Source organism: Lycorma delicatula, chromosome 3 (assembly GCF_047948215.1).
Source record: "Lycorma delicatula isolate Av1 chromosome 3, ASM4794821v1, whole genome shotgun sequence".
Classification (NCBI taxonomy): Eukaryota; Metazoa; Arthropoda; class Insecta; order Hemiptera; family Fulgoridae; genus Lycorma; species Lycorma delicatula.
Genome location: NC_134457.1, coordinates 208,122,028 through 208,136,277, shown reverse-complemented (window position 1 = coordinate 208,136,277; position 14,250 = coordinate 208,122,028). Strand labels below are relative to the sequence as shown.

General features: G+C 28.1%; 2 protein-coding genes across 3 annotated transcripts in view; one reads left to right on the top strand and one right to left on the bottom strand.

Moving 5' to 3' along the window:
• LOC142322390 (uncharacterized) overlaps positions 1-5,633 on the bottom strand; it is a 49,636-nt gene extending 44,003 nt beyond the window's left edge. For both annotated transcript variants that reach the window (XM_075361427.1, XM_075361426.1), the window contains exons 1-2: positions 5,168-5,633; positions 2,268-2,498 (exon numbers count right to left, since the gene is read on the bottom strand). The gene's annotated coding sequence lies outside the window, so the exon portion shown is untranslated. The remainder of the gene's footprint in view (positions 1-2,267; positions 2,499-5,167) is intronic.
• A 111-nt stretch (positions 5,634-5,744) lies between these two features.
• Positions 5,745-14,250, top strand: part of LOC142321299 (aryl hydrocarbon receptor nuclear translocator homolog) — a 115,795-nt gene continuing 107,289 nt past the window's right edge. Inside the window, exons 1-2 of the mRNA XM_075359295.1 lie at positions 5,745-5,914; positions 8,981-9,030. Coding sequence (XP_075215410.1) covers positions 8,991-9,030 — 40 coding nt within the window. The 5' untranslated portion in view covers positions 5,745-5,914; positions 8,981-8,990. The remainder of the gene's footprint in view (positions 5,915-8,980; positions 9,031-14,250) is intronic.

The following is a 14,250-nucleotide window of genomic DNA, read 5'->3' as shown; positions in this document are numbered from 1 at the left end:
TCTTGTGATGTAAACTATTAAAAAAAAATCTGATGTGGGCACCTTTTTACACATTTAAAATTTTGCAAAGCACATAAAATTTTATTTCATTTATTAATTATTGAATTCTAATTTATCGTAAAAGTTTTTTTTTTTACAGTCAAAGATTAACAATTATTAATAAATCAAACATGAACTTTATTTATCCAATTAACATTATTACAATCGGTATAAATTAACTTTTAACTTCATTTTGCGTATACGTTAATGATGAATTAAATAAGGACGATGAAGTGCATCGAACGAGTACTACAATGGAAGTTTACTCGACGAGAATCTATTCAGAACTGAATAATTATTCTCTACACTTTGTACAGGATGCAGCTGCATCGGTAGATTTCTAAACATTAAGCGATAATATCTAGTAAAGTATTTAGAAAAAATATTTATTTTTCATTCCGCAAGCCACGTGAAACACACCTGGCTTATGGAATGCAATGCGTCAGTAGTTTACTGCGACATAACTCTCCCGTCCTCAAATAAAACACCGTGGGGTTAATTATCAGGCACAGGGGTGTTTTCCTACAGGTATTTCAATATACAATACAATAATAACAATTACAATTAATATACGATATAATATTATTACCGAGATCGATATATCGGCTGTGACCATATATAGAGGATAAAGGTCCATCGATACTAAAATGAGAAGAATAGAAAGCAAATTAAAGAAATGAAAAATCGACTGCAGTAGACGAACTTCCCGTACAATTTCATAAGTGCGTTAATGAGGCGGGTATTGAATAAATAGTTAAACAATGTAATAGGATATTTATTTACTTACCGTTTACAAGTTAAAAAGTTAAACGGTGCAGTTTTACGAACAAAATAAAAACATAAATTAGGCTAATAATTTTACATTTTTATGCAAATCTTGATCTACGGTTACACTCAAAATATATATTTAAACTAATATTCACATAATGAGCTTTGGCGAAGACGATTTTCAAGAGTCAAACGGGTAAACATTTTGAAAATTATTTAAGAGAGAAAAGTAGAATGGAAAGACAGAAATTTAATTAAAGAAAACAGCGGCGTTGAAAGTAGGTAAGTACTGGGTCACCACCGGGTTGGTCTAGTGGTTAACGCGTCTTCCCAAATCAGCTGATTTGGAAGTCGAGAGTTACAGCGTTCAAGTCCTAGTTCAACGACCTCGAAAGGTTAAACAGATACAACAGAAAAATCTTCCGAATACAGAAACTAATCGGTATTTGAATTCTCTTGCAGGTCCTGTTCCTAAATGAATTCATCCTGGAGCGGCTGAAATTAATTCGTAAATGATCCCGATAGAATTGGATTTAGCCAAATTAGAAGCCTCTTACCGAACATTATTATAAAGTTTTAAATCGTTTATAAAATTTGAATAATATTTCTGAATATGTATTCAATTTTTTTAATCGTAACTTTTAATTATAAATTCTATAATGTAAGTAAAAATAGTCATAAGTCTAGAGATAGAAGTATTATTCGTACAAAAATGTTAATAAATGAAAAGTTAAAAATAGTCTTGGTAAGTAATTAAGTAAATAAAAGAGGAATTGTTAATGGTCTCGGTTCGATTGTTAAATTTTTTACTACCAATTTAGATGCTATGATGGAGAAAAATATAAAAAATTGTTAGTACAAATATTATTAGTTTCATAAAACAGTTATATAATTGAAGATAATTTTATGGAATTACGTAATACGTAAATGATTTTGTCGACTTAAAAAAATTAAGAAATTTCGTTTATCTATATGTAAAAGAATTAATTTGTAAAATAAGTTTTTTTTTTCAAAAATATTTTTCGTTAAAAGAAATAACTTATATAAACAGAAAAGATAATCGTCTAATTTTACATCCGGTATCCAAAATATAAAATAATCATACACCTTTATCCAATGTTACAAAATTTATTTGAGTTTATTTAAATATTTCTCCAAATTATGAATTCGTGTCTGCTACTTTCAAGATGTTATAATGACTGTGAATATTTATTTTCTAATGATCGCTATGATACAGAATTTATAAATATATAAATGTTTAATTTTTAACTTTATTTCATTTTTTTAAAATTATTTTTACTTGCAATGTACAATTTTTTACTTCTGTTCAAATAAAGCAGTTAAGAACGTGCCTTTTGATAATTGCACCTGCGGATAAAGGTGTAGTCCAAATACTGAAAACTTTAACCTAGATCAGTAACCAAATAAGTTTTAATACAACCGTTTTAAAATTAACCCACCGTGTTGGTCTAGCGGTGAACTCGTCTTCGCAGATCAGCTGATTTCGAAATCGAGAGTTCTAAGGTTCAAATCCTACTTTTATACGGATTTGAACAGTAGATCGTGGATTCCGGTGTCCTTTGGCGAGTTGGGTTTCAATTAACCACACATCTCAGGAACGGTCGAGCTGACACTGTACAAGACTAAACTCATTCATCCTCTAAAGTAATAATATTACGTGGTTCTGGAGGCTAAACAGAAAAATAAAAAAAAAATTAAATGATTATTTTTTTACAAAAAAGTTAAAAAATAGGTTGTGTTTCAATCGCTACCGAGATACATATTATTCGATAATACTGTCTACTACTCCTTCCTGTAATAATCCTACTGGATTTGAATTCACCTTTGATAATCGTGTACATATTGCCCGTTAAAAAAGTAAAATCCTACTTTTTGCTAGGAGAGGTTTGCACACTCGGTCCTGAGTTCGATCCCGGCTTTATTTCATGATTATTTTATACATATAAACATTTGTTACTTTAATCTAGTTTACTTTATCTAGTGAAAGGTTATCTTAAAATAAACCGGCTTTCCTCTTTTTATTGTAGTCGTACTTAAAATAAGTTATTTTATTTTGAAATCTTACAGAGCAAATTTTTATCTAGCGGACCCGGCATTAAATTTGTTTGTACGAATTAAATAAATTATTGTATTCTAACAGATAAATAAATACTTATCCAGACCTCTTTATGGAATATTCTTTTACCTTGAAATTATAATCACAACTCTTCTTCCTACAAGCTTATCTTCCTTTCTCGCTCTCTCTCTCTCTCTCTCTCTCTCTCTCTCTCTCTCTGTGTGTGTGTGTGTGTGTGTGTGTGTGTGTGTGTGTGCGTGCGCGCTAATGGTTGATAAATTCATTTATATAATGGTATCTGACATGACACGACTCACAAGTCGCTTCTGAAAACAACGCAGCCAACTTAAGAATAACAAGTTCTCATGCTAGGCTTATAAGGAAAAGTGAAGACTGGAAATAAATGGTTTCACTTCCCCTTATTTACCGAACCGACTATACGATTGCAAGTCGACATAAGAAGCCCACCAATAAGCAGATAATATTCATCCGTGTAAAAGCTTCATATAGTGAACATTATTACTTTCAGAGAAAACAGTTCTGACCGTTACATTTAGTATCTGAGGTATTTTAGATGTATTGAAAATAAGTAAAATCTGGGGCAGATATAACAGCAAATTAATGTGGCCGTTGTAAAACAAGGCGATGTAATATTGCTGTTTTAAACCGATTTTACCTATTTATTTAAAAAATGCTCGCCAGACTGGGATATATTGTTAATGGAACTCGACAACAGAATAATGCCGGTCACTTTTGAGGAGTCATCGGACGATAAAATGTAACCGATTCAGCAAAATAACATCCGAGTGTTAATATTTTATATTCATAGAAATACACATTTTTGTAATTTTTTGCCGAGCGCAGTTAGTGAATAAATACTGAAGTAAAATAAATAAATAAATAAATAAACATCCATAGTTGTAATGCTGTTTAAATTTTCTCACTCCCCTTTCACTAGTTTTTTTTTTTTTTTTTTTTCACTAGTATTGCATACTAATACACTCTCTCTCGCCCCTAGATTATTCTCTCTATCTCTCTTTCTTACATAGACAAGCACGATTTGTAGTATCAGATAATAAAAAAAAACTATTAGATAATTTAAGTAAAAATTTAAAAAAAATAAAATTTATTTATAATCTGTACTTAATAATTTATATTCATACGAACAAAGACCACGCTTTAGTCCTAAAAAACTGAATATACGATTACGTTACCGCTCGGATCACCGTGCTACAAAAAATTAAACGATACAATTACTATAACACTTAGTTATTTTACTAATCCGGTTCTCAATTACCCGGACTTCCGTGTTTAATTTATCCGTAAAATATGCATAGTTTTATTGCGCAATTCAATTGTTATATGAATTAATTATGAATAAAAGCTAAGCAAAAATTCCCTTCGTTGTAAAACGGAACAAATAAATCTATTCTGTTTCTCCACTGTGTGTGTGTTTTTGTTTGATTGTGTGTGTGTGTGTGTGAGTGCGTGTGAGCGCGCACGCGCGTATTTGCATTGTAGAAGTGGGTTGTCGGCTAAGTTGGATAAATTTAGAAATAGTGAAATCATATCATTACATCCTTACGTATCACTCGTTAATCGTTTTTATAATCTATAATAAATTTTGTAAGTTTCTATAAGTTTTGTTCTGATTTTTTTTAAATCAGAACAAAACTTTTGGCTAAATTTTTGTCGAAAAAAGTTAATAAGTCTGACCATCTAACATAAAAACCGACCGTTTTGATCTGCAGAACATATCAATGTAGGTTTCAAAGAAAAGTGAGAAAATATTTGTAAAGTATTTCATACTAAACAACGAAGGCAATTTATGTTTCTAAAATAGATAGCTAATTTATTAATCACCAAATGTAGACACAGGCAAAAGGTTTTGTTATTAACAGAAATCTAAACAAAAAAACAGAACTTTATTAGAATATTGATACCCGAAATAATTAACTTTTAAATAGAAATATGTAAATAAAACGTTTAGTATACAAAATATTCACCAAACTCCCTGTTCTAATATATCGGGACTTACTTGAAAGCAAATTATTTTAGTTACATATTTTTATAAAGTAACAGATTACTTTATAAAAATTAAGTACAGATACTTAATTTTAATTAAAATAACAAGAATAAAAATATATTTGAGTAATCTAAAAAAATGATTTTTGCCAAAACAAAATGTGCAAAACGTTTAGTTCATTAAATTCCCATAAGTTAACCAATAATCACATTATTTAATTTTGTTATTACAAAATATTATTATTTGAAAGAACTTACCTAGTTTACACGTAGAATTATTTTCTAAACGGTTGTCTAGATTCACGTAAAATACAAATAATCAAAATTTGATACGATTTTTAAAACATTACAGAAAATTTTTAAAACACTTACAGAAGAGAAATAAAACATTATTTACTGTATGACAACGTTATTCGTTAACAACACTTTTAATAGATTAATAAATTACCAGAAATAAAATGTAAGCTAATATTATTATTATGTAAGATTTGTTTATTTTTTCTACATCGCTGAATATAATGGAAACAGCTAATAATATAAACAAATATAGTTTTTCATCAACGAACACACATTTTGACACACTCAGTTTGATGAATTTCGACACGAGCCAAGAGAACGAGAGTCAAACGAGGGGAGAGAGTCTCTGCATTCTCCCCCTCTCTTAATATACGGAGAATCTTAATAGGAAGCTTATATAAGAAATAATTCTAACATTAGGTATTGACAGGTGCGCTGTTGCCAATTAACCTGAATTTTACCTCACCCTTGGACCCTTGCCTGCCAAAATCGGCATCAGCTAATTAACTGCGTTGCGTATTTGACATTTAACATTTACATAGAATAAACCTTCCAAGCTATAAACATTAGTTGTGGAAGGGATGGGGAGAGACAGTGAATTACGTGCGTAACAGAACGAAGCTATGGATCCAGCGGCCATCTTTCCATCCAGCGGATATATATGCTTATACGTTTATTTTAGATAGATTACCCTTGTTGTTGGTCGAGGTAAGAATTTTTTATATATATTATTTTTACATATATTATTTTTTATATATTATTTATTACTACTAAAAATAGAACAAATCCACCTTAAATCAGACCAGATTGTTCATGTAACCTAACAAAATACTTCAATTACTGTTAATTATTAGGACCACTGGACACATCTCCTGCATCATTAACATATTTAAAGAAATCCTAGTCGCTATAGACTGTAGGTGTTCAGACTCAAACATTGATTCTTCTTCATTATGCTTATAATTAAAAGAATTGCCCTTCTTACCTGTTAAAGTATTAAGTTGTTACAATTCAGTCAACAGCTGACATTTTCTTAATATTTCTTAATAATATAAAAAGTAAATAAATTTGAATATTCAGCTAGCCTATTTTATCAGCTGATACTTTATTTTAGTAATTCATTATTAATGCACTGTTTAAGCTAAATTTAGAGCTCTTACTGTCAGCATACACACTAGTATCTTTTTCAACAATGTAATGTAAAATTATTTAAATGATATCATGTGATGATGTCATTATTACTTATTAAAATTAATATTAATTTTGATACAACTTTTTATCAAAAACAACTTTTATCAAATTCCATTGGTTTCGAGATATGTCCTATTCATTAACAATAAATGGAAATTAAATTTCCAAATACTTTTTTATGATGAAATATTATTTTTTAGTTCTAATATATTTACAATAACACAAATATTAATGTAAGGTTTTTATTGAATTCACCATCATTTTCAACCAGTTCTGAAGAATGAGAGAAACATGAAAGAAAATAATTTTTCATTAATATTGGTCTGCTTATTTATTTTCATATAGTTTTATTATTTTATGTATTAATATAATCAGACACTTTATTATTATTTTTTGCTTATTATTATTATTATTATTATTATTATTATTATTATTATTGTTGTGTTTTGTGATACTGCTCTAATCTTTTAACAATTTTCGCTGACTGAGCAGTTTTTTATTATCTGTGGTTTATCACATGTATTATTTGTAATAATAATACATCTGTGTTCTATATAACGTGTAATCATGTTTTTATAAAAAAATAAATAATTTTTATGAATAAATAAAATTTCTGTTATAAACTCTATATAATTCACAGCACTTAAAAACAGTTTAGTTTGAGGTTCAGTAAGTTTTAAAAATAAATAAAGAGGTTTATTATTTTGTATTTTTTAATATTGTGAATCTAACAAACTGATATTTATTTACTTTCTTTAAAAAAAAATAAATATAAATTCATAACTTTTTTTTTTGCATTAGGCTGCTTGGTGTGCCGATACTAAAACTTTGCTTCCGTTATATTTTTCTTTAAAATATTACTTTTTATTTAATCTTTCATTTTTTTTATTAATTAAAATTTAGTGAAAAATAATAATTTTTGTTTGTTATCGTATCAAATTTATCATACAATTTTTAATAGCTTAATTCTTCACTTTGATTGATTGTTTTTATTTGTTATAATTCTTTTAGAGGATTTCATTAGTTCTTATACAAGTAGGTTTATTAGTGAAGTTGGACATATAACATTTTTATATATAGTTAATTTAATTTTTAATTGGTTTGTTATGAGAATGATATTAACACTTTTTTATATAATTTCTTTTTACAGTATGATTTTTCACTATGCAGGTGTCTACTTTAGATATGTCATCTTTTAAAAAAAGTAATATTTAATAGAACAATCCATTTTTTTAGACTAGCACATTTATTAAAGTATAATACTGAAAGAAGATAATATTTTTAAATATTGATGAAAATTCAATAAATGTAGGGAGATTTTTAATTTTACTAAAAAAGATGTATAGTTAAAAATTCTTTATATTTGCTGAATTTTCATAAAATATTTCAAGATGTAGTTTTTTCAATTTGTTTTTTTTTAGTAATATAAAGCAGTCAACTAATTCAAAGACTAAGTCTATTATAGAAAAAAATCCCACTTTAATTTGGTAGTAATATCTTTTCCCTTTGAAGTTGTATACCGTTCTTCTGGTTTGTTACTGCTACTAGATATGGTGTACAAGAATGGTTATCTTGCAGTATAAGTTTCACCATGAAAATGAGAAAGAAAGAGGTTTTAGGACAAGAAACCAATGAGTATGAGGGATATGGAGGCTATAATCATGTTGTGGTAAAAAAACTGAAGTGTTTTGTAAGCTTCGTGTATAAGAAAATTGTCATAATGATGTACCCAATCTCCTTTACTTTATAGTTAAGGTTACATTTGTCAAATGTTAGTCTTCTTAGAATGTTATGGTAGAAGACAGCATTAACAGTTTGACATTGGAGATAAATTCATGGAGCAGCAGTTGTATATATTGAAAAATAAAAATAAAACAAAGAAGTTCTCCTTTTGTCATCCCTGTTACATTCTCACTTTTTTTAACTTGGAATTGACTGTTCTACTGTGAAACAACTGCTTAGTCTCTGGATTGTAACCATAAATCCATTTTTCAGTATTAGATATGACCTCCACATGATTTTGACAAATTTAGAATTTCAACTGAAATTGTTCAAAGTCGTCAGGATTTTTGGACAGTCAGTTGCCCTAACTCAGGATCTCTGGACAACTGAACCTGCTAAGATTGGCAGATGGTGATGCATGTTTAAAACAGAAATGAGTTCCTGTGCTGTTTCAAATGATGCTTTCATCTTGTTGATACCTGATTGCTTATTGAAACACCTTATCTGCTTCATTGCTATAAGCCTGCTTAGTCCTTTCGTAGATCTTCATCAAGGATTTCAATAGTGTTAAAGCAAAATTAATATTACCTCTCTTCTACTTTAGTGTCCACAATGAAATTATTGATATGATCGATCAAGCCCGTGGTTATAAAATCTGTGTATTGCAATTATTATAAAAGAACCACGTGTATGTACTCGTGCTGATGATATGCTGCAAGTCTTTTTTTTTTATAGAATTAGTTTTGGAATTACTTGATTTCACCTTGAGTTTCATGTTTCTTTATTAATAATTATTTTATAAGCATTGATTCTGTTCTTGCATTTAAGATTTAATTTTTTGTGTTTTTTTTTTAATTTCAGTACATCAGCTATGTCTCTTCTTTATGAATGTTATTGTACAGTTATTGCAGGTAAATATCATATTTTGTTGTTTTTTTTTTCACCTTTTATGTATGTAATAGAATTTCACTGATTTTTTAGTGGTTTCTTTTGTTATCAGTGTTTCATTTTCTGTCAGCCCCTTTTATTTTCTAAGGTAATTATACACATTCTGTGATGGTGTCGATTAGAATAAACTGTTTGCTTTTGTGGTATTTCCATTTTAGTATGAAAGTTTTAAATCTTATGGTCGTTAAATGCCGGTGGTAGTGGTTACCTTATCTAACACGCTTATTTTGAAATTTTATTTTAATTTCTGTTGCACAATTAAAAAAACTATATTTTATTTTATATATTTTTGAAGTAGCGTGTGATTTTTATCATAGGTATTCATGTGATTTTACTATGTGATTTCTTCATGTGGCATCTCTAAATAATTCTCTTCCCTTTGCCTTCTTAATTCTTCCATAATTTTCATTTATTTTTATGTTATAAATTAACATATGACATCTGTCCCTTTTACCACCTACTGTTTTTAAACTATATATTCTACAACATCCACCAGAGTGCATTCACATATTAAACCATTTATTCTCAAGTTTTTGTAATAGGGTTATTTTATAACTATCATTTTTATTTAGATTTTTGTATCGTTTTACTAACTTGTTGAAATTATACATTTGTATAAATATAATTCAATTTAAAAAAAAAAATGTTTAATCGCTGAAATTCTTCATTTATCCGTATTATCTGTTAAATAAATTTCTGTATATATATATTTATTGTTTTATCGGTTAGATAATGATTGTTTTTGTGGATTTAAAAGATCAATAAAAATGTTGGCCCTAACTTAATTACTTTAAACATTTAAAATACAAAAATATTTATTGTAATTATATTAAAAAAACTTAATTTAGTCTTATTTTACTTAAAACAAATCTAAAATCTTAAAACTGTTTTTTTAATTTTTTAATCGACTCTACTGTTTGGTGTGAAACTATACTAGGATGTCAAAATAGATTATTTTGTTACCAGATGTGGACATTAAATTAGTAAATTTATATATAAATGTTGTAATTTTATAATTAAAACTAGTTTTTAACAATTTCTTTGGATAATCTAATTATAACGCTACTTTTATTTATATAGCTAATTATTATCAGCTAGGAGGTAGTATGAGTTTTTTTTTATATCTTGGGATATGTCATTGTTGTGATATTGACTTAATTTTCATATGAACTAATTTTAAAACTATCTATTTTCATCTTGGCTTTTTTCATATGTGTTGTTTGTAAAATGAGCTTAATGTCTTTATTCTTTTTAATTTTTTTTCGTAACATACATTTTAAATTTGTTTTTGTAGTGCATTCATTTTTAACTGGTATTTTGTTATTTTAATAATTTTTTTAACGATTGTAGTATTTTTAGTAAATAGCTGTACAAGGTTTGTCAAAATAAGTAATTGGCCTGTAACTAGAAACAGATGTTAATAACATTTTTTTACAATTTTATGATTCTACATTATTTATTTAGTATTAAGTATTATAACTACTTTGTAATAAGTATTCTTTTTAATTACATCTTTGTTAAAATTATTCTTTTGCTATCAATGTTACTGGTAAATCTCAAAGTTGTTTTTTTTCTTTTTTTTCTTTGATCATGATCATGTGTTGTGTTTAAAACATAGTATTTTTATATTCTTTTAATATATTTATTTTTTTTGTTATTTGAATAGTTTTTTGAAGTGTTATATCTAATTAATTATTACTTTTGTTTAGTCTTTAACAATTTAATGCGTGACTTTTAAGTTGATCTTATGATCTTCTCTGTGAGTTTATTTAGTTATTACATATATAACAACCCACCAGGTTGGTCTAGTGGTGAACGTGTCTTTGCTAATCAGCTGACTTCGAAGTCGAGAGTTCCAATGTTAAAGTCCTAGTAAAGGCAGTTACTTTTATACAGATATGAATACTAGGTCACGGATACCGGTGTTCTTTGGCGGTTGGGTTTCAATTAACCACCCGTCTCAGAAATGGTCGATCTGAGACTTTACAAGACTACACTTCACTTACACTCGTACATATCATCCTCTGAAGTAATACCTGACAGTGATTCCCGGAGGCTAAACAGGAAAAAAATTACATATATAACAAGGCTTATGGGATAGGCTTATTTTTAATGTAGTCATTTAACAATGTAAGGGATAAGTAATTTCTACTAGTTACGTGTGCAGAAATTATTTATCTTTTCATTTTGAGAGCATAATCAGTTTTATCAAAATTAAAAAAAAACCATCAGAAAGGGAAGAAATGGATTGTCATCTTTCTCATCTTCCGTTTCTGTTCCCTTTAAGAAGATAAACAAGTACTGTGTTGTAAAAATTCTAGGAGTTACTATGAATTACCATTCATCAGACTGCTGCTGCTGTATTCTTTATGTTATATAAACAAATGCCATAACAGAAGTTTTCAATTTCTATAAATGTACAATTTGTATTGTATATTGCAAAGTTTACAATTTCTATTAATGTCCTAAAGAATTACAATTAGTATTTACTTTAATTTATTTCATTCATCAAATCTACGAGGTTGCTAAAAAATTTAAGTAACAAATGACTGTAGAAAAATGATTATTTATTCAATGACAAACACTATTACACTAAAACTTTCAAACTACACTGCTATTTCCAAATAACACTACTTTCAACATAATTGCTGGCTATATGTAAACTCTTGTATGTTTCAATGAGCTTTCTTATTCCAGTAATAAAGAGTAATTTACCTCAGTCTTTGAGCCATTCTGGACCTGCTCATTATTGCCAAGCTTAATGAGACAAAAACTCTTCGAAAGGACGATACAAAAAAAAATCTGATTGTGTGAGATTGAGACTGTAACATGGATGTGGCAACACTTCCCGACCCGACTTTTGAATAGCTTATGACTCTTGTGCAGTGTGGGGGCACATGTCCTTATTGGGGGATTTCATTTTATTTTCTAGCCTCTGACAATAGTACTTGCTGTACGTACATTTTTCTTCCAAATAATAGGAATAGATGGTATCTTTTAGTCCCAAAACATTGTTAGGATCACTTTACCGGTTAATGTCTAGGTAATGAATTCTTCCTGGTGGGTATGATGTTTGAATTTTAGATCAAAATGATGAATCCAAGTTATGCGATTTAATAAAGCATTACCATCCATTAAAAATCATTGTTTAAGTTTCATACATATTTGAATTCAAGTTGACTGTTTCACAGCACCCATCTTGAATATATTTTGCAGTATTTCAGCTTATTATGGATGATGGAATAGACTTTGATACTTGTAATACAAATTTCAGTAATTTCCCAAATTTTTGTGCATCTGTCTGTGACAAAGACCATTAATGCAATTTTGCAAAGCGTCAATAGAAACTTCCATCAGTCTTCTACTATGATGAAAATTGATTACAGTTGTTCTGCCCGATCCACTTTGAAAAATTTGCATTATTAATACACTAAATACCACAGCTGCTAGTGAATTTTGGTTGGTTTTTTACACCTTCAGAAAATAAAACCCTTATCACAGCTGCTGTTCTTTCACATTACAGATTTTGAATGGTGCCAGCATTTTGAAATAAACAAAAGAGTTGTAATGAAGGAAATTGTTTTTGGACAGTTGATGTTTTCTATGTCAGGGGTATTGGACTTGAACATCAGATAGTTTAAGTTTATTCTATTAAACAGTTTTTCCTCTGTTGCCATTTTCCTCTTTAGTGATTGACTGATCCTTCTAATTAAAATAACTTTTAATTAGCTGTCAGTTGCTTAGAATCTCTGTCTTATTTTGAAAAAAGAAATATGTTCCTAAAAAAGTACTTTTTTTTCATATGCAGAATTTAATATTTAATAAAATAATTCTTTTCTTTGTCTAAAGTTATCTGCTGCTTTAAGATCTATATTAGGGTTCAAGATAAATAACTGTTTTAAATATAGATTAGAATACACTGTCACAATTTTTTAAATAAAATTAATGAATAGACCAAGCGGTTTTTAGGTCATTGTAATGTCAAGTTAGAATTTAATAAACAGGATTGCAGTGTGGATAGCCATACACAAACATTCCTGAAACTAATAATTAATATATATGCATTGAATATTATTTATGCATAATTGAATTGTAACATTTTAATTTTTTGATTAATGATTTAATTGAATATTAGTTAAGTGACAGTATTTATTTCTCTTTTTTTTAAACTTAGGAAAATAAATCTGATTTTATCACATTGATAGCTTTTTTTAATTTTTGCATATTTATTTCTATTAGCTTGATATATTTATTTTTAAATATTGAATTTTCTGATTGATTTCTTTAGAATTCTTGATCAATTCATAAAGTTCCACCTCAGTAATGTTAGACCGTTGAGTGTTTTGTGACTGGTGGGATCTAAGATTCTTGTGTGATATAAAGACAGTGGAAAAGATTGTTATTGTCCTTTCTTTAGGATTACAACACTAAGGTGATGCTTTCCTGGATAATTTTTTATTCTCTTTCACCAAAAATATCAAAGAAGCTTTTAATAAACTTCTCAGACAGAAAAATTATAGCAATAAAGGAGGGACAAATTATGGCAATTTAAGACTAAGAGGGGAACGGTTGATTCTTGGGTGTGTACATAGTTTGGAATTGTGCTATGAGATATATACAAAAAAAAAGATAGGGCGATTCAAAACAAGCATAACACCACATTGAACTATGGTATCGTTTTCTTGCATAAAAGTGCACGCTTAGTTACTGTCAGATAAACTTGAACTTTGGTATAATAATTCAAGTTTGAATTATTTGATCATCCTTCATAAAGCTGTGATTTATTATTTAGTGATTACGAACTCTTAAAAGATTAAGAAGCGTCTTGTAACCAGTGCTTTGATGATTATGAGGATGAGCACTTGGAATTCATTATTAAAGGGTAGATAAGATTACAGGTAAAACAATTTTACGATGATAGTTCAAAAGTTATGTGATAATTTGTGATGAGTATTATAATTTGGCTGGAGGCAGTTTAAAAAAATAAACAAAACTTATGATTTTAAATTGTATGAAGTAAAAATGTTTTGTATGTGTTAATATTTTTTCAAAATAAATGAACACAATTTCTAGGTAGTTGTTGCATACATTAAAATATTTGCTTTGACCAACAAATTATTTTATTTCTAAGTCACTGAACTATTTATGTTATTGGTAAACTAAATTGTTTTATAGATCTCTGC